Genomic DNA, 21,635 nt, shown 5'->3' on the forward strand with positions numbered 1-21,635 from the left:
TGTTAATGTCCCATGAAAAGCCAAAAATGGTGAATGTCTTGGTCCATCTCTCCATACTTTCTATCATCCCTGCCCTGTTTGTGGAACACAGCCTTATCCCAATGATTCCTAGAATTTAATCTTAAAAATAACTTCTAATTTCTAGAAAACATGTTCGTTTTTGTCAACTGATCCAAACACATTAATACCCAATCATAATCATTACCATTTACACACACATTGTAGTTTATTTGACACTTATTCCCAATACACTGTTCTGCTGCCACATATAAACTGGAAATCACCAAATGTGGATTCTTCCGCCCCTGAAAATAGTCCCAAACCCAAACGATGCACTGCTTCCTCCTGTTTGAGAGGCAGTTGCTAACTCAATCGACTGGCTGCTTACTGAGTCTTTTTCACAATGGATATTTTGAAGTTATTTTAAAGATTTAAAAAGGGAAGAGGAAATGAAAAGTACTGAGGTGGACTAACACATGTTGATGTTGGTAGTTTCACAGGCTTTCCTCACATAAAAAACTTATTATAACACCAGCCTTATCCTTCAAACCAAAACACTTGTGAGTATTTACAACACAAAACAACATTAAGCCAACAAGTTAAAAACATTTATTGTCGATACTTCCATAATGTACAAAAGAAACTCATCTCTTGTGCACACCAAAACAACATTAAATGGTGCACTGTGCAGTGAAATAGATCAAATGAAAAGAGAGCTCATGAGCAAACGTTAGCAGGCTCGCAGCGGAGTGCTTTAGGTTACTTTTACATTCAGCCATTAGTACACAAAGTGCTGAGCCCCATTTTTATTTTTATTTCTAACAGGCTACCGTCACAAATAAGCATTTCAATAAAGATAACCACTTTTAAAAAGCTGAAAAGGAAAAACATTTGAAAACAGGTCATGCTATAAAGTAAAAATCAAAGAGTACAGACGGTTTTTATGGCACTTCACTTTTCCTCATGTCTGCAAAGATTACAATCAAAGGAAAAGTATTCCATGGGCCCTATTTGATAATTGTTCACAGTTGAAACACAATATGCATGTTCGAGCTCATTAATTGCCTCATCCATTTAAAAACAAGCAAGCAGCTCAGATTCCCTTAATGGCCTGAAAGCTTGTTCCTCTCTTTGTTATTACATCTGCCGGTCAAAATGAGGTCAAAACGATTTTACGCGCATGCATCAGCCTTTTAGAGAGTACAGAGGCATTACAGGAGGCTTTATAGTTGAAGCAAACACGATCACCATTACCAAAAAACAATGAAATATAGGAAAACTATCACAGCGCAACGTTTTTAAATGACAGTTATTCACTTTGAACCACAGAAAACGGCATTTACAAGGAACAACGTCAGCAGCTTGTTTCTGTCTCGCACATTTAAACTGCAGTTTATTTAGTCACAAAGGTTGGCTACAGACCTTTTTTCAAACACTTCAACTAACTACTTCATAGTTCAAAAACAACAGGCTCAAATGAATATTTACTCTTTTAATAATAGCAACATCTTTGTCTGACATCAACATAGTACTGGCAATATAAGGCTCCAACTCCCATATTAACACTAAAGGAAATAATTTAGAAATATGTCAAAAGCAGTGGGCGCATGTGCCGGTGAGATTGTCAAAAATGTCTGTGATGAATTTAACTGAATATTTGACCGAAGTAGAGTGGGTCGTGATTGTCACGCCCTTCACTTATTATAGCATGTCACTCTGAATACACACAGCAGACCAATACAGTTTCAGGTCAGCCCTTCTTTGTCATGGTCTGGACTCCCAAGAAGGAATGCATTTTGGCAATTTGCAGGTCAAGAGATGAGTTGACATTCTGAGCAAAACTGAACAAAAATCGAATTGAGAAGGGAAAGTAAGGGCGTTAAGATTTACTGCTACGATAAATGAGATGTTTACTCCAAAAAAATTATAATTTGAGGAACATAGGATAATATTCTGTCAATAATAGAGCGCCTCCTAAATCATTTATGTTTCTCTTTTCACAGATATGGTTTTAGAGATGCTTTACCATCTCCCTACATCCATGTTTCAAGTGTTGGCCATAAGCCAAGAAAGAGACAAAACAAATGTTTTACATTTAAGATAACTGTAAAATGTCAAATGGAAAATGGGGGTAACTGGACTCATAACCTTAAACCCAGGTTGATCCCAGAGAAAGTAAACGCTTGAATAATTTTGTTATTTTTTTCTATCTATAAAAAAGTGTTATTATTTAACAACATTTTGTCACCTTTAGGACTCCGTACTTGACATCTCTTTATCTGCAAATTACCAAAACAATGTTTTTGTGTGACTTTAAAGAGCAGAAAACTCAATATTTGATGATAGTGTATGCTCGGCTGAGCAGACGTCCGTTACAATTATTATCAGTCATAAATAATGTGGAGTCAAAGATGAAACAGTAAGTACATGTAAATCAACGATTTCAGCTCTAGTTTGTCTTTTAAAATACAATTGCAGCTAGACCAAATTATTTCTGTCTTTTCAAATATGGACTCGTATTTAGGGAACATTTTGAAGAATTAAACAATACTAGGATTTCATAAAGAAAAGAAAGAAAAGAGGTTCAGGTGCGTGACTGTTTAACTTTCCCTTTTCCGCTAAGAAGTAAAAATGAAGGATGTGTAGGGGAACTAAAACCTATTTCTTAATGTGTTCATGTAATATACTGTACAGTCACTGACGTAGTTAGTCTGTAGCGTTGCTTTATTTAAAACACCAATCGGTCGTATGTTTTGTTCATCTTTAGCAAAGACAACTTAAAGTACTTCGAAGGCCTCCAGGTTTAAAATACTGATTTAGTCTTAAGCATCATAAAAGCACTTTGTTCAACCACGTTCTATTCTTTGCAGATTCGTTTTGAAATGAAAAAGGACAAATTAAAATACTTGTTTGGTGCTTAAAGGCACTTTTGGAGACAAAAGAGTAGAACGTAGGGATTTAGAGGATAGTCAGACCAAAAGAAACATCAGCAATGACATCGAATGCAAAGCTAACACAGCCTTCGCAAACAGATACGGCCGTGCAAAAAGTCAAGTAATTGGTCTTTGGAGTTACAGTATTACCCCCGATTTAAAAGTCCCCACAAAGAGTAACGACTATGTGCTTGTCTTCAAGCGTAAAGAGAGCAAATGCCACGAGAGTTGCAAACTGCTGAAAGACATAGAGATACTGGTACGAGGGATTTGTCTGAAGAAGCCCTCATTAATCAGAATGAAAACTGATTATTCATATGGTCGTTTTTTTCAGAAACAAATCTGGAAATCTTCTCCAAAAAGCAGTGAAGTGCTTTCTGATGGTCAAGTACAATGTTGAAATGTCCTGTAGGAGCCCTGTTGAAGAGGCTTGGCTTTACAAAGTGACAAGAGAATCTGTATTACAGCGCATAGCCTCCACAACAGCCCGAAATACATTTCTTGAAGAAAAATAAACTTTAACACCACTGAATTATCACCAAAAAAGTAACACTAAATCACATGGACAATAAATGCAAGTTCATGCAAGCAGTTGAACTCATGATGCTTTCTTCCATGAGTATCATTGACATTTTCTGTACTAACGGCTGTTTAAAACTACAGACGCACTCCAAAAGTATTCCTCTCAGAGGTCAAGTTTCCAGTGCTGAGATTTAAAAGAGAGGTTTGTGGTCGTCATCGGCAAACCTCAGCACTGCGAAGACATCTGAAGAATAGTTATCATTATTTAACCCTGGTATGTTTTTTTCTCTCTTTTTGGCAATTCACATAAATGGAAAAAAGATGTCCTTCTCATAAATACTGCTTTTCTCCACCTTGTTAGATCCAGGTGAAATTTCACCTTCGACATTCCTCAGCCTGTTTGTCTTCATCTCTTTGTTTTACATCAGTCACAGTTTACACAGGAAACAAAGGCTTGTTACAGTAGTGGGGAATAGTCTGAATGTGTTCAATAAGTGTGGGTATGACCTGGGGTCCATAATGTTTGAGCTCAATAAATAACATTGATTTGATGGTGAGAAGTTCAAATTTCTAACACTGACTTAAGCTTGAACCTTCATTCTTACATTTCCGTCAACATATTTATAAAAAACGTCCCAGTTAAGGTATCTACTGTACATCAGGGCGGGTCAGAATATTAGCAGCCGGGATATCAAGAATTTGAGGGGGAAACTCTAGAAAACTCTGTGTAATACACAGGAAAACTGACTCTTTTAGACAGCATGCCATCATTTTATAAATCAGGTTTTCACATAAAAAGGCTAAATGCCAAGCTTTAGCTAAAATAACTCTGATGTCATCACACTGCCATCGCTAAGGGTTATCCTTTTCAGTCCTCAACGGGATAAACTTAATGTGTAAAATCAGCAGAGTTTCCCTTTACGGTGTTCACATGAATAACGGAACCATTTCAAATGGCATGGCAGCTGGGAAGCCTGCATCTAAAGAGCAATACAGTGTATAGATACAGTCTAAAAACACATTTTAAAGAAAGGGTGAACTAGAGAATTGTTTTTAAAAACGCGTTCTCAGACTGACTGGAATGATCACTGTGAGGGGGCTGCAGAAATAAACCACCCCCCCAACACGTGCGATACAGCAGCAAATACTGTAGCACCGGACAACAGTAATACAATATATACAGAGAGATCAACCGCCCAACAGGACATTAGATATCCACTAGAATTCGTAATCATGCCCTTTGAAGTGGACCAAGTTTTTCACTCCTGAACCCGGAGTTCGGGACTTGAAGAGATTATTTGGCACCAGACGTTCAGGTTGGGTCATAATTGGGGTCAAAGCAGGTCAGACAAGAGGCTGTTCTGGGTCGCTGGAGTTGAGCTGGGTTTCTATCATGGTGTCGTCCGGGTACGGATTGGGGTACGGGTTGAGGAACGGGTTGGTGAGGCTGGTCATGGGGAGGAGGATGAGTGCATCGGGTTTGGCGGCGCTGCAGGGCGCTGCATCCCCCCCGGTGGGACTCAGGTCGCCGGGGTCTCGGCCAGCAAGCTGGACATGCGGATCTGCGAGCTGCTCTTGCTGAGGATGGACAGCTGCGTGCCCCCGTTCACCCCACTGCTCGCCAGCGAAGGATGCCGGTGCTTCAGGTCCACAGCAAAGTACCTGTTCACCGTCCAGCTGCGCCATTTCCTCTTGATCTCCGATTGCACCTTGAGGGATATACTTCACAAGGTCATTATTAATGGACCTCGCTTGAAAGAGGCCAGCTCACTGTCCCTCACAGCTCTGTCTGTGCTATATCTCATTGTTTTAGCTTCCTAGGGATTCTTTCTGACAAATACTTTTCCCTAAAATGAAAAAAGATTGTATGCCCACACACCCAAAAATGTTTAAAAGTTGCAAGTCAGCTTAGAAAAAATAGTCCATGTCATATAAATGAAGGAAATTAGATCAAATTTAGCATTTTCTTTTAATTACCACTCCATTTCCAATATATATTTTGGTTTGAGAATAAATCCTGTAAACTATAAGCCTTATCTATACCAAGAATTTACATATAATCCTTTAAAACTAAACAGGTATGTTGTGAATCAGTTGTGTTTTTATGTGTGAATTCAGAGAACTGGTGTAAAGGCGTCAGTGATGATGTTTACCTCTCCGTTCAGGAAGCAGTAGAGGACTGCCACGACAAAGCCCTGGGGATACAGAAGGTCCAATAATTAGACAACAAAGAACACTTACATATCAACTTTAAAAGGAGAAACAACAGCAGTGAGTGATGAAAGACACTACTGTGAAAAAAACAGCAGGATTCATTTTCATAATGGTATATTTTCACATACAATAATTCACACTCGTTTTCATATAAAAGCTGAAGACTTGATTTGAAACTTGAAATCAACTTTATAGATTCCAAGCAGTCAGGTCATACTTGAGTCTTAATAAATGGACAGATGTGTTAAAATCCCTAAGTTTCCTTGAATGGCTGATATAAAGGTACAGAATTTGTAAATAGTCATTCTCAGGCCATGATGGAGGATCAGTCACCTGGAAGGATCCGAGTCCAAGCTCAAACACCAGACGCTCCCTCTTGCTCACGTTCTCGGGGGAAAAGGCAAACACAGTGTAGTGGATCCCAAACAGAGGAATCAGGAGCAGAGTGGAGCGGGCCAACCTCCTGCAAAATAACACACAGAATAATGATGAAACTGGAATACAGTGTGTCCTCATTTTCATAATAGGTCTGTCATAATAGACCTCAACTACACTTTTAATCTTAATCATTCAGTCGTAGAAGTATAAGTATTTGTCAAATGCTGGCCCTGGTAGTTTGCAGGAATGATTACAGCACAAATGCATTAACACATTTCTCTGTATTTGCTTTCCTAGTCCTCAATTGTTAAATCAGTCCATAAATTGAATAATGAGTAAAGTTACCAAATTGTAAAAGAAAAATACCCTCAGCACCCCCCCCCCCCCCCCCCCTTTCCCGCATCCATTCGCGATGTCTCGCTGTCTCGCAGATCCCACGCAGCAAGCAGGAAATGAACCCAGCTCACACTGTCCGCTCCTCGCAGCAGCGAGCCGCGCAACGTCCCGCCAACACGGCACCCAGACCCCACGCAGCATTCTCATCTGTTTGTCATTACTGGTTTCATTTTCTGGTTGCAAATGCCATTGTAACACATAATCACTGATGTTCTGCTGTACTCATCAGAACAGAGTGGGCGAGCTGACCAATCAGAGCACACTGGGCTCACAAGGGGGGGGGGGCAGGAGCTCCAACAAGCCGTTTAGGACAGAGAGTGAATACACATACTATACAGAGATGCTGTATGAGAAACCAATGTGATTAAATCTATTCTAGTAGACCTCAAAAATGGAATTATGATCAGTAGAAATGGCCATGACATGGGACCTTAAACAAATTAATGGGGATATATTTTGCTAATTTTTAGGTTCATATTTTGGTTTTGGGTTTTTACAAAAACGTGTTTACATGCTTTAATGTTCAAAATAAAAAAATAAATTTGGCATACAGTTTGCTGAAATACTCAATTGTAGTTTGTGTCTCTGTAAGATCCCCTTTTACAAAAAAGCATATTCTGCGCTGATTGGCTGGTGAGAAAAACTGCAATCGAGTCCTCAAACAGTGGGTGTAGATGCATAAGGGACTGCACTGTATATTTCAATGTGAATGGGTTTTCTTATAATAGTTAAATGGGTTGTCAATTTTTTGTTTCAGTGCTTACTAACCCACTAGGGACTGGAAATATGCAAAAGCACTGATAAAGCGAGCTTTCCTTATGTCCCCTCTGTTGAAATATAGCTATTGAAACATAAAACTTAAATGTCAGGCAGAACATTTCAATAAAAAGACAACATAAAACAACTTACAGGTAAATACTGGATTCATTTCCACCGATATCTGGGGACTGTAACTTCTGGACGAGGATGACGATGATACCGATGAAGAGCACAAAGTTGACCTACAGACAAGATGTAACGCAAACAAGTCAATATGTATTTACAAATAAAAATATTGTTTTAATTGTTTAATAGTATATAAAGTTTTGTTTATGTTGTTTATATTTGATATCATATTTTAAATGTTTAATTCTCTTTTCCACTTTTTAAAGTATTTTAAGTATTGTATTTTAATATCTGAACACACTTCTGCTTCTGTGACGAAATCATTTCCAAAATTGGGATCAATAAAGTATCTATATCTATCATCTATCTATCTTGTTTATGTTGTGTTTGTTATGTCACTGCATATACAGGTGATAACAACGTACCATAATTGAAGCGAGTACAGGTCCCTTGATCACCCACCAGATGGCAGCGTTGTTATTCATGTCCCAACATCTGAAGGAGCAGGAGGATACAACATCACATTCAAAGCAAACACACTTCAACATACAGGTACTAAACTCTGTTGTTCAAAACCTACCCGTTGTCATCAAAGTGAAACTTCAGCACTGCCCAGATGGTCACACACACTGTGGGGGTTCCTAAATTGACAAGAAAACAAGGATACAAAAATGAGTAACGATTCATGAGATGGGATAAGAATTCCAGTTTGCGTGTTGTGGTTCGTCGCTCACCCCAACCAATGATGATGTACCAGTAGAAGTATCTCTTCTCAGGGAAGAAGGTCTCCACTAGTAAAGTGAAGAGGTACAGACCCTCGATGAAGAGCCAGAAGTAGTTAGAGAGGACGCAGTAATGGAAGAATATCATCACTGCTCGACACTCAAGCTTGAAGGAGAAAAAAAGACACCATGGGAAAATGTCAGAAAGACAGAGTTAAGACGAGACACTACAGGACACTAATCAATAACATGTATTTTTTAGGACGTGACAGAAACATCAGAAATATATATTTAGTTGGTTTTGTTGCAACACTTCTGTAGACTATTCAGGGAAAGGAAATGGTCTTAATGTATAATATCCACTGATGAAATGTAATAGTGATATCTGTTGCTGAAAATTGTTAGCAGATACTTCTTTTTGGTCTTCTCGAGAACAACCTTGTTGAAAATAATTTATATAGATACAAATAATTCCTTGTTAGGTTTGAGCAAATCATCCATTGCCTGTTAACATGTAAAACAAAGAGCATTGTAGGAACGTGTGCAGGCCTGTTGGTGTTACTCACAGTGTGTATGAAGCAATGCTCACTGTCTGCTTCGGCATACAGCACGCTGTCTTTGATGAAGACTGAAATCGCTCTCAAGATGAAAGACACAAATAGGTTCATGTGGATGAAGTTCCTCGTACAGTGCAGCTTCCTGATTAAAGCCAACAGACAGGAACACACTGATTACGTTTTTAATAAACACAATAACTGCATGCAGTGGAACAATACGTTGAGGTTTGTTTTGTTGTCATTCAGTGATCAACATGCATAAATAGTTCACGCAGTTATATAGTCGTAGTAAAAGCAGTTGAAGCAGCAATTGTAGAGGCAAAAGTGAAAATAGCTTTAGAGAAAGCAGCCGTGGTCTTATCCTTACTGTCACATTTTCCACTTGGGAAGAAGCCCCCGCATTCACTACGATGACGGCAGGGGGATTGTATTTGCGTTGTATCTTGATACACATGGTTTTCACATAGTTAATGTAAACATGCATTAATTACTGTGGTCTATGTCTAGGAATAGCCCAAAAGAAATATCATGGATTTTATTGCTCCATTTAAAAAGGTGTATCTCATTATTTTACCTCTGTAAAGCGTATTTGAGCACCTGATAAAGCGCTCGATCATTTGTATTATTATCTCTTTTTGTTTTGTTCACATGACATTACATTGCCAGTAAAAATAACTCTGCTTTTGGTTTCACACGGGAATCGGGCGCCTGGGTGAAAGTCCTGTGTGTGTTTGTTATCAGTACTGTAGGAGCCACAACATCAGCTGCATCAATAGTAGTAGTAGTTGTGGTAGTACATGAAGTGATAACAGCAAAAGCAGTGATAGTACTAACACTTATTGAGGTAGAAGTACATACCAAGAAGTTAACAACTTTTCTTTTGAAAAACGATAATAATTTTCACCATGAAAGGGATTACCTCATCCTAAAATAATGTCATTGTGTTTTAAGATATTTGATATAAATAAGCAAGATGCCTGAAATATCCTTCAGTTATTTTCTCCCTCTATGTTTTCATAAACCTTGTTTTTCCCAACACGCCCCACCAAGCTGCAGTACCACCCCTGACCACTAGACGGCTCACCTGAACCTGCACAAGATGACCATGGCCATGACGAGGGACACTAAAGAGGTGCTGTAGCCCACAGTGTACAGAGCCTTCACTGACACAAAGTACATGTCCTAAAATGGAATCACAAGAACAACAAAAAGTTAATAAACTGTTTTTTCAATAATATACAATGTCTCATTTTTCCTATTACTCTGAGAGTGATACTTACCGGATGGCTACTGTTCCCTTCTTCAGACATGCAGGCATCAACGTAATGAGGGAAGGTCTCATCCCATCCGAACTCAGTGCAGTTCCGACTCACCATGCCTGGCTCTGTGGACACAGGACAATTAATTTAAAACACATACTGTACTAATATGTTGAGTGAAATCAGGAAGATACAGTAGTACCCTCTTAAATGATTTGCTTCACTTAGTTGGTGTGCCCCTTAAATTGAAATGTGTGTAATGTAACACAGAGAATAGATTTTCCAACCACAAGCACACACTGTACTTGTGAGGACAAACAATGACATAACACATTCCCTACACCCTAACAATGACATCGGCCAAAACCGTATTCTTATCTTAACACTATGTGGGGACCAATGAAACGTTCACATTTTCAAAAGTGTTGTAAAAAATGTATTTGTGGAATTCTTTAATCATTTCAGTACCTTCAGTACCTTCTTTTGTGTGTGTGTGTGTGTGTGTGTGTGTGTGTGTGTGTGTGTGTGTGTGTGTGTGTGTGTGTGTGTGTGTGTGTGTGTGTGTTTGTGTGTGTTTGTGCATGTGTGTGTGTGTTCTTTGGTCCCCACTTTGTATTCAAGTTAGAAATACAATTTTTGATTTGCATAGTTAGGGTAATGTATAATTTCAATGTGTGTTTGTGGGCAAGATTTTTACAAAAATCTGCAATTCAATGAAAGTACATGAACTTTTACCATGTGAGCACTGCAACAAGACATGTGAAGAGGAGCCTCGACATGTCAACAGCATTAGTTGCTGATGGTAAATGGGAAGCAACTCACCATAGTCTTCTTCGCTGATGAACTGAGAGAAGAGCTCGGGACAGTCGACTTCCACCACCTCCCCGATCTTTGCCGGGTGCCAACACGTCAGGTTGTCCCACATCCACGGACAGCCTGAGGAAACAACAGGTGAACAAACACAGTTCACATCAAGAGCCATATGTTACTTAATTTGGGTGAAAAAAGCCCACATATTCTTATTTAGCTGAGGGTTTTTCACTCATATATAATTTTACAACAGCATCAAAAAAGAGCGAAAGTCTTCTACAGGAAGAAGATAGTTCGGCAGAGACTTTATGAATAATATGTATGATCATTTGTTATAACAATAACTTTTGGGGGACACAGGTCTAGATGGAACATAAACACAGATTTTGGGGAGAGTCATGTGTATTCGCATTAAATGTGCATACATCCATGCAGAAGATAAAAGAAGACGGTCTGATTTCCAAATTCAGTTTGTGACTTCATTAGCCGGCTCTGCTTTGGGAAATGTTGGTTTAATATTAGTTTTTTCATTATCTTAGAGCCAAGCGGGAGCTTTGTGGCAGGGTTAACAGCAGAAGCTATAGTGTTTTAGTCAAGACCACAAACCACCTTAACCAAGACCAAGACAAGACCAAGACTTTAAGAGGTCGAGACCAAGTCAAGGCCAAGACCAAGGCAGGGCGAGACCGAATCAAGACCAGAAGAAGCATATGCTCAAGACAAGCTATTACATTGAATTGGCACCATATTGAATAGGCAGCCATAAAGTCAAACATAAAAACTAAGCAGGCTCAGGTGATCCAAGTTGCGTGACTCGGTATCCCCTGGATGATGTAACTGAGTTATAGCTGTTTAGTTTTCAACCAAAAGGTCAGTACAATGATTTCCTTGAGTCCAATAGTTATCATGCCATATTAAAATAAACAAAAGGAAGGAAAATGTACAGCTTTTATACTTGGTTTCTGTTTCTCTGACGCCTTGGTGATGTACATGATCTGCAAATGCTATCCTACGCAGTAGAGAACACATTTTACCCGTTGAAACTTGTCGCCAAACAAAAATAATGAAGAAATGGCACAAAGCTAGTCTGAATTTCCTTTCATCCATCACAGAATCACTCAGAGAGACGCCTGTCACTCACTGTCTCAGTGATCAACTTTAATTTTAAGCATCTTCATCAAGAGATGCTGGCAATTAAAGCCTTAGACCTTCCCCCACTTCAGAGTGAAACCAAAGAGTTGATTTGCTTTGCCGAATGTCTCTGTTGCCACTGCTTTACTTTGTTATGCTTTGAATCAAACAAAGAAACTCAAAGGCAAACTGTGAATTATTTCAAATGATCTCTCTTTGCTGACAAGCAGGTCAAAGTCAGAGTACCGCAATTTGTAGAATGATCTTGTTCTCATTAGTATGCTGACCCTGAAGATATTATTGTTAATAATCTCTATGTTTATTCTGTTATAATTAGCCCGAATTGGAAATGGTTACAAGTGGTAGTTATGATGAGGGAGGGGGATTAAAGGCTCCACTAACACATTCACAATCACCTACCGTAGTCTGGATCGTTCCCAGGATCGTCCGAGGCCATCATTTCCATGCATTTCTCCTGCTCCATCTTGATCACACAGTTTGAGTGGACCTGTTGGCTGTAATCCTGGAAAACAACATCAAAACACACACAACACACACACACAACACACACACAAACAACACACACACACACACACACACACACACACACACACACACACACACACACACACACACACACCACACACACACACACACACACACACACACACACACACACACACACACACACACACACACACACACACACACACACACACACACACACACACACAGAGAGAGTCAAGTGGCAGAAGATTACATCAGAGCACAGAGGATCGGACCCAAAGGTAAAATAGAAGATGCTGCTCCATTAGCTTCACCATACGGTTCACACCACAGTGTGGGAGAGGTCTCTGCTCTTGGATCTGTTTAAACACTCAGCCAATTAAACAAACCAGTTCAGAGCTGTTGGCACTCTCCCCGAGCAACTGACCCGGAGGAGGGGCATTATTCTAATTCAAACAAGGCAGGAAAGCCTTTCAGACGTGCACTTTTCACACCAGACCGTGCCAGGGGTTACTCCCATCTGTTGAAAAGTGGTAGGCAGACACACAGAAGTGACTGTTTAAACTTGTAGCCCTCCAGCGGCGTCAACACAATCGAGGCCGGGGAGTCCCACAGCTACTTCACTAAAGAAACGGAGGTCACCCCAAGAGACACCTTCTCCACAGCCCCCCTCTGACAGCTGCATAATGAGGGGCTGACGTTGGGACTGAGGAGGGGGTGGAGATGGAGGTGAGTGTCTGCTAAGGAGCTTGTGTGTGCTGGCGTCAGTCTGGGAGACGCGACGTCACAGCTTTATGAGGTGTAGGAGAGGATTAGTTAAGCATTCACCCGCTGACGTCAACAGCGCTCGCATGGGAGTCATGTACTGACGATCTACTGGAGTAACAGAGATGCAGGCGCTCCGGGGGCATCGTGGGGAACGAGTGTCGACACACTGTCTGTATCCTCGAATCTGCTGGGTGATTTATGTGCTGCACTCTCCAACAACAGCATCATGTCTGCACTGGTAGCTACATTGAATGTTCTGGCAGTAAAGGCACATGTGGTTGGAATAGGCATTCACTGGATCTGTTATGTTCATGTTTTTTATCTTAAATCAATAGTTAAACATGGTAGATATTTAGTCATATTATTGGGCTCAGAAGAAAAATATATAATTTCTTAAAAGCTGCACTACTATATGAATGAAAATAAGTACTTGAATTAGCATAAGTACATGGATGTATTAACATATTTAACAATACAATAGATGTGTATATATAACAGCAATCCATGTCTCAATCAAACTCAATCTAAAATGTAGATATTGAGAAGCTGGTAGGTAGCAGGACGGTTGCCATGGAGAATGTGATGAGTAAATCCAGAATGGATTTTTTTTTTTTTAGATATTGGTTCCCTTCTCCAGCCAAGAAGTCCTTTAAGACCCATACAAATGTATTCAAGACCTATTATGAAGTTGTAATGCCCAAATTAATGTATGGCTTTAAGGACCCATGAAAAGCCTGATATACCAAAGGGGGTTGCTCAAATGACAAACGCACAGAGAATGATCATCTTTGCCGGGTAAATTGGAATTTTGAACGTCCAATTAATAGTCTTAGCAATCGGCTGGTCCTCCCTCATGGACGCTATACCAACTTCCAATTATGTTGTTATAACAAACAAGCACATCAGCTGTTTTTCTTCAGTTAATGTACACAGTTTACATTCAGCAGCTTCAACAACTAATTCTAGAGAAAACTAGAAAACTTGACTTTTGATTTCACACAGGAACAATTTGGTATTTTTGGGTGACAATCCCATGTTTAGCCCATTCTTACTTCTTAGTACGTCATTTGACTTTTTGGCAGAGAGCCCTGAGGACAAATTGCACCCATGTGCACGCAAAGACAGCCTGGATAAAGACTTTTGGCTCTTGCAAACACCACAGGCTTAAAACAATGTGTCAGCAAATCTTCTAACAAATCAGACAGGATGTGGGAATTGCTGTTTACATATTATTTCCACAATAGCCTTTAAGGTACAGTACATTAAAGGCTAGGAAAGTAAAATGTCAAAGAATCTAGCATATACACATGGGTCTTTTCACTCAGTCCACCTGATGAGACCTCTGCTCAGGTTAAAGTTGAGTGGAGCTTGGCTAAAAATCACCAAACTCCATTTGCCAGTAAATTATCCTGCCTCAACAGGTGCAACAAATTAACTGTGCAGGTCTAATCAGATCAAATAAGTGAAAACACCTGTGGAGCTTCCAGGATAAAGAAACCTTTGTGTCCTAAAAACCAATGTTATTGATGTATCACATCAATAAGGTTGTGTCCTTTCTAGTTTCTAGGTAGTGTTCTTTCTATTCTTAGCAAATATGGGAAAAGTCTCAAGAGACATGTTTACTCATGTTAAAGAAAACCAAGATTTACACAAACCTTAACAAAAACATGTTAGTACCTTGAAGCTGAGAAGGACCAGTATGACGGTGTTATTATACTTCCTTCAACATTGGTTTTAGTATCAGACAGAGATTAAGATCACTTTATTTTACAATGAACTTTGGGATTTTAGCTTTTGCAGACCATTTACATGCACAAGAACCTATATAACAGCCTACTACAGGAAAGGTCAAACCGCAAAAGGCAAAATAGGGCCCCTTTAAAACTCCCAAATGAACACCCGACTGCTGATCATGATCAAGTCCAGTCTATAGAGTATGTATTGTTCATTTGTTCAACTGTACAAACAGGGACTTAAATGTCCATCTCTTTCTCTTTTAATCATATTTTCAACCTATGCCTTCCCCTTTTTCATACAACGTGCTGTTGTCCACCATCTTCTTTAAAGCTCATCTCTCATTTTCTCCGACAACACTTCAGCTCAAGGGTGATGACTCACATTTAACAACAGTAATAAAAGACTGCTTTCCTCACAGCTTTTTTTGTATGGAGAGGAGAGGAGACAAGCAGATAGAGGAAGGAGAAGGAGAGGATGCTATCGAGGACCTTCTCCACAGATTTAACAGACAGGAATAATGTTGAATAAACAATGAATAAATGATGAGAATGCATCCTTATCCATCGTTCCTACCACACACTCGTCAATGAATTATTGATTCAGACACTTCATACGGCTGAACGACTGTAGAAGTTCATAAGAAGGGCCTCAACACCTGTTCCCTGAATATATTCATGTCAATCTCCACCTGTTGCCACGTCTGTTTGTATGTTGATCGTTTTAGCTGCACGAGTAAGCTTACACACACAAACTGAAGGGAGATTATACATTGTGTCCTTCAAAGGTACAAAAAGAGAATGAAGAAAATAATTTTAAATCAGCTTACCGAGAGTAAGAGGAGGAGGAGGGCGAGGATAAGCGGGCTGTTAGTGGCAGACATTTTGTGCTTCTCAGTGAGGAGTTTTCCTCTCAACATCGAGCTCTGAAACAACAGGACGTCAGCTCACCTTGGGATCTGAAAACACAAGAGTGTGAAACATTAGGAGACAGGATGTCAACATTTTGTCTACAGCAGTTCCACCAGGACATTTAGCTAACATCACAGAGTATCTTTAGAATAAGCTCTCAGTGTGTGTTTATATATCCGTGGAGAAAATTCAAACTGGAGAGCACTCAGACGACTTTAACAATAATTTATTTTAGAAAATCTCCATTAACAGCTAATTTTACCTTGTCATGTTTTGCTGTGGAAGAACACTTGCGCCATGCCAGCATAGCTTGAAGGGTTTTGGCTGCTCGGTGCAAGTATATACAGTATTACATTAGATTCTGAATGTTATATTTTACTGAACAGAAGATGGTAAGTGCATTGGATCGTGAGAAGAAAAGTTGAAAATGTTAACAAAGAAGCATTGTCTTTTTAAAATCCATGGATAAACAATACAAAAAACATTTCCTTGTTGTTGTAAAATCCATCACCTTAACAGAAATCTATTGAAAAGTGTATCCATTACTCAGAAAAAGAAATCTGTGTGTAATCTATACGTTTTACGAACAATGAAGTTGTTTTTTTAAAGGAAAAAGGCCAAACATTGCCTAGCTCCAGCTTTTCAAACATGAGAACTCGCTGCTTCTCTTCGTTAAATGTGAGAGAAAACGGAATATCTTTTTGGATGCTGGTTTGGATTTGAAGGCGTCTCCTTGGGTTTAAGAAGATTATGATTACAGAATGTGTGGTTCTTATCACTTATGTTCTGACAGACAATCTAAATATTTAGTTGCAGCTTACTTTTCTCGCTGTGACTTTCCCACTTTTTTGACAAGTGTGCTGAAAAATGGCCTCGAATATAAACTGAAATTCTGCTTACGGAAATCCTCCATCAATGCCCTTCACTTCGCTGAAGCAACTGCAGTCAGCTGTTACAACGACACGTTCAGCCTACCTAATGATTGGCTTTCCAACTTGTATGTGAACACAAGGGTTGCATGTCTGTAATGTGCCCATGTATCTGTGTCCTCATGGATCAGCCTGGCCCAGGGGGTTCGCATGAGTAAAGCCAAGTAGCAGTCGGGCCTCGTCCCACAGGGAGACTTTGGCAGCTTGGCATCCTCCTTCAACCCTGCCAGCATCAAGCCCCTCCCCCTGCCGTTGTCAGGAGCAACAGCTGAGAGAGCTGCTGAGTTTGGATCTGAACTGAACCACGTGGACCTGGAAGCTCCTTCTGCTCTACTGTAAATAGATTTTCTTTGGATTTCCTCATGTACTTCATGTCATGAAAGGATAAAACACATTCATGAAAACACTGAACTCAACTCAAATTCCAGCATGTATTTGAGTAGAAACAAACATTTCTATAAGCAAACGAAGCACATTTGATTTGAGTCCTGCACACAGTGCATATTAATGCCATACAGCCCTAACAAACAGTACTTTCATTCATATTTTGCTTGCAAGAAAACAACATGAATGGAAGTCTGCAGCTTTGCCAAGGCCACCATAATGGCTGTTCTTCCATAGAAAAGCTTTCATGGTGACTGGTCGAGCACAAACTGACAATAATTCATTTCTGAGGAAAAACCCTCCCATGTTCTTACAAAAACACTGATGGTATCTCAACCTGCCACAGTGGGAGAGGTCTCATTGTGCCTGTGTGTGTGTGTGTGTGTGTGTGTGTGTGTGTGTGTGTGTGTGTGTGTGTGTGTGTGTGTGTGTGTGTGTGTGTGTGTGTGTGTGTGTGTGTGTGTGTGTGTGTGTGTGTGTGTGTGTGTGTGTGTGTGTGTGTGTGTGTGTGTGTGTGTGTGTGTGTGTGTGTGTGTGTGTGTGTGTGTGTGTGTGATGCAAAACGATAAGTAATGGACACGCTCGAAGTTCCTTAGAAAGATATGCATCTTCACTGGTAACCTTTTACTGCTCTATTTGTTGCAACTAAAACGTCTAAACGATCAAATCATTCAAACCAACAGAGATCCTTCTATATAAGCTCCCATTGTGCGACAGGGGCCCTTTGTCGTGATCTATATCTACAAGAGCTATATTTATTTTATTTTCATTGTGCTCATATGGTGCGTATTCCTAACGTTGTATCAGTCAAATTTACAATAAATCAGGCCCTACTGCATCAAGCAGAACTCAGAAAACTACACATAACGATAAAGCACAATAAAGATAACATGTAATTGTGCTTGCACGATGAACACAGTGTCACTTCAAGTTCTAAGACAAAAATAACAGACAACTAAACTGGACAACACCTTAGTAGCGACGTATGTCAATCAAAAGGTAGCCACAACCTAAAATGTACCTTGCTGTATTTTCTTTGTTATACTATCGGACTAAAATAAAAAAAATTAAATATTTAAGAACTCTTTCAATTGAGATAATTTACTCATTAAGAAAGTGTTTACTGAGGTAATAAATCAAGTGATGAGGAGAGTCATTCTTTCATAGATTTCTATACAAATGGACGGCCCCCTGTTGGCAATTTGAATGAGTATGTGTGTGTGTGTGTGTGTGTGTGTGTGTGTGTGTGTGTGTGTGTGGTGGTGTGTGTGTGCGTGTGTGTGCGCGCGCGTGTGTGGTGTGTGTGTGTGTGTGTGTGTGTGTGTGCGTGTGTGTGTGTGGTGTGTGTGTGTGTGTGTGTGTGTGTGTGTGTGTGTCGTGTGTGTGTGTGTGTGCGTGTGTGTTTGTGTTGTGTGTGTGTGTGTGTGTGTGTGTGTGTGTGTGTGTGTGTGTGTGTGTGTGTGTGTTAGCACTGCAGCTGCTCAAAACTCTCCTCCCCGAGCTGTAATCATTGGCTTAATGAGTCTCAGTGGTTTTAATGTTCAACACTGTCATCTGGAATGTGTGTGATGGGTGATGCTCTATCGAGAGAGCATATACATCATTAAAGAAACACACATGCACACACACACACAAGTATGTTCACGACTCCGCACATGTTACACACTGGTCCTCACTTTAGCTTTACGACGGCACTAATAAATACTCGGTGTAGAGTTGCACCCGAGAGGGGAGAAGATAAACGAAGGAGGAAATGAAGCAGTGAAAAGAACTAGCTGAGAGAAGAAGAGGAATGTGTGTGGGTGTTTGTGTTAAGACAAACCTATCGTCTCGGGAGAAGAGGAATTATTTCTCACAGGAGTATGCCTAAAAAGATGGAGCTTTCTTAATGATCACTCACCTATAAAGAAAAGCTTTGAAAACTCTGCGATGAAACGCATCATCAGAGAGAAGGATAGAAGAAGAAACAGGGAGCCTCCCTGATCTCCATGTTTGTTTTTGTTTGGACAATGAGAACAGTTTTGTCCCTCAGGATGGTCTGGTCAGGCTTTGACAGCTGTTGTGGTCTGGAGCATACAGACATGCCCCGGCTTATCCCCCTACTCACTAACTCCAAACTCTTCTGCTCTTTACCTATCATTTACAACAATGCATTCTTCTTTCTTTGGAAGAACTAAGACATTCTTCTCTGTGCTGCTTCAAGAATCATCATTTAGTGTGTGGATCCAGAAACTGGACTGTCTCATTCCCAGTGAATATCATAGTAAGTCAGTCATGTCTCGGGCTCTATATTTAGCCCAAGGAATTATGGGAGGAATTAATATACACAGACATGACTTAGTCTTCATTATTTTGGGGAGGGAGAGGGAGGTGCGCTTATTACAGAGAGACAGAGAGAGATAGTGGGAGGAAGAGAAAGAACTGTCCTGGTTTCACGCTCACATTATGTTCCATTTTCCATACAATTCACTGGGGTGCTGCTTCGTCACGAGACTGAGGCAAAGTCACAAACAAAAATAAAGTAAAAGTAAAAATAACACACTCATCAGCTTCAGAGACTTACATTCCAGATCCAGCCTAATTCCCTCAACAACAAACCAGGAAGTAAGTAACCAAGGATTGGTATCTCACTTGTGTACAAACACAGTTAATATGGTAAAGCTTGATGTTGGTAATGATGTAGAATGGCGTTATTTCTGATGGCATCAGGAAGCAAGCATAATTCTGATTGTATAGAAGTCTAAGTCTATCTCTTTATAAAAAAAGAACAAGAAAAGGAGAGAGAAGTAAGTATGTTTTGATACTTATTGGGGAGGCAGTGGCTCAGTCTGTAGGGACTTGGACTTGGAACCGAAGGGGTCACTGGTTCACGTCCCGATCGGACCAACACAAATACAGAGTGTAGACTGGTCAAGTGCCAATTCACCTCCTGGGCAATGCCAAGGTGCCCCTTGAGCAAGGCACTGAACCCCCAACTGCACTGGGCGCTGGCGAACTGGCTGCCCCGTCACTCTCCCTCTCCTATCCTGCATGTGGTTCAGTTTCTGCATGTGCTCATTTATATCAACCTGTGTTTGTAATGTGAGTGATAAAAGTAATTGATAAAGTATGTCCTATTCTTCTTCTTTATGATTTCAAACTGTTGTTGGTAGTGTAGTGTGGCCAAGTGGGTGTGAAGAGGAATCAGCTCTGAATGTAGTGCAGAGATGGTGACCATGTTTTATTAAAAGGGATTATATTGTCTATAGAAGTAGTATATACATAGTTTGAAGTCCTCTTCGATATGTCGCGTAGCTCATTTGGTTTATAATGATCCTTCTCAGAGTAAAATACATGCAGCGAAGGCTTTAATGCTTAGCCAGTTTTTCTAGTTTGGATGTACGTGTTTTTATCTTAGAACGCTAACCCTTACACAGTGTTTCAGTAGACTTCTTCACCCCCTCGTATTTGTCACTTCTGGTTAAAAAAACAAAACAAGATGGCGCCGGACAAAATTCCAAACTTTCAAAACCAACCAATGGGTAATGGGGTCACGATGACCATGTACACTTTTTAATCCAAACCACCTTTTGTCACCCCATCCCTATCTGTATCATTTAAAGGTCAACCATCTTGCATCTACAGAACTTTATCTGAGACTTTGGACATAAACACTCCAACGGGATAATGTTGATCTGCAGGTGTGGAAGAAGGCAACCCGTAGCCATGTCAACAAATAAGGAGCCACACAATATTTCTACATTTTACTCTACCTTGTTCTGCTCATAGTGGCTAAATATTGACTACCAGTATGCATATAACATTACATATAGGAATTATATTTGGTGTGGTCTTTGTGCTTTTACAAAAGTATTTAAATGTCCTCGATCTCTGTAGCTAACTATTGCATCGTGGCAAAAGTAAGTGCAACCTGGGACAGAGAAGCTTGTCTCACATGCAGAGCAGGTTTGACACAGAAAAGGAGCAGAAGCAGGGCGTTGTGACGGAGCTGTTTAGCTGAAGATGCCTCACTCTTAGTCCCATGCCTGCTCTAATTCCCAACATGACCCAGTGAGCAGCGAGACATCATCGTCTCCCGCATGGCTGCACCATGCTGCCAAACACCAGCACCAAACTGACCGAATGATCTCTTTAGAGCCGACTGCCTGCAGAGGATCCCGACTGCTGGACAAGTCAAAGATCAAGTGTGCTTTAAATCACTCTCTACAGGACGTGCAATGCAAATATCTGGGATGCAAAAATAGGCAAAAAGATGTGATTTAGTTTTAACATTTAGCCAGGGACACTCAATTGAAAATGTATGGGCTTTTCCTCCGTAACAGCACATTACTGTTACACAAGGCCACTATTCTGTCGATTTCCACTCTGCAATCGCACTGACCATTGTTTCTCAGAGTATCAATTTAACTGTGACAACATGTATGGTCAAGCAGGCGATAAAAGAGAACAGTGCAGGTTTAAATGGTGAGCTTAGTCTTTAACGGTACTCCTGAGAAACATACAAGTTACTAGGTTACTGTTACTTTTATCTTACAGTTATAAAGCCTTATTTTTCTAACACTGGTTCCAATGCACATGGTGACTCATGGCAGCAA

The 21,635-nt window shown here is 40.2% G+C and overlaps 1 protein-coding gene across 2 annotated transcripts in view; it reads right to left on the reverse strand.

Annotated features, from left to right (window-relative positions):
• Nucleotides 1-201: 201 nt before the first annotated feature.
• Nucleotides 202-21,635, reverse strand: part of adcyap1r1b (adenylate cyclase activating polypeptide 1b (pituitary) receptor type I) — a 23,954-nt gene continuing 2,520 nt past the window's right edge. Inside the window, exons 2-14 of one of the 2 annotated variants that reach the window (XM_034147268.1) lie at nt 15,646-15,774; nt 12,228-12,330; nt 10,689-10,802; nt 9,888-9,991; nt 9,692-9,789; nt 8,617-8,749; nt 8,063-8,216; nt 7,909-7,969; nt 7,754-7,823; nt 7,353-7,444; nt 6,003-6,132; nt 5,609-5,650; nt 202-5,164 (exon numbers count right to left, since the gene is read on the reverse strand). In XM_034147268.1, the coding sequence (XP_034003159.1) occupies nt 4,976-5,164; nt 5,609-5,650; nt 6,003-6,132; nt 7,353-7,444; nt 7,754-7,823; nt 7,909-7,969; nt 8,063-8,216; nt 8,617-8,749; nt 9,692-9,789; nt 9,888-9,991; nt 10,689-10,802; nt 12,228-12,330; nt 15,646-15,735 (1,380 nt within the window). In that variant the 5' untranslated portion in view covers nt 15,736-15,774 and the 3' untranslated portion in view covers nt 202-4,975. Of the gene's footprint in view, nt 5,178-5,608; nt 5,651-6,002; nt 6,133-7,352; nt 7,445-7,753; nt 7,824-7,908; nt 7,970-8,062; nt 8,217-8,616; nt 8,750-9,691; nt 9,790-9,887; nt 9,992-10,688; nt 10,803-12,227; nt 12,331-15,645; nt 15,775-21,635 lie in introns of both variants that reach the window. The other variant, XM_034147267.1, reaches the window with a different exon arrangement.

The sequence above is a fragment of the Trematomus bernacchii genome, unplaced genomic scaffold (assembly GCF_902827165.1).
Source record: "Trematomus bernacchii unplaced genomic scaffold, fTreBer1.1, whole genome shotgun sequence".
NCBI classification, from domain to species: Eukaryota; Metazoa; Chordata; class Actinopteri; order Perciformes; family Nototheniidae; genus Trematomus; species Trematomus bernacchii.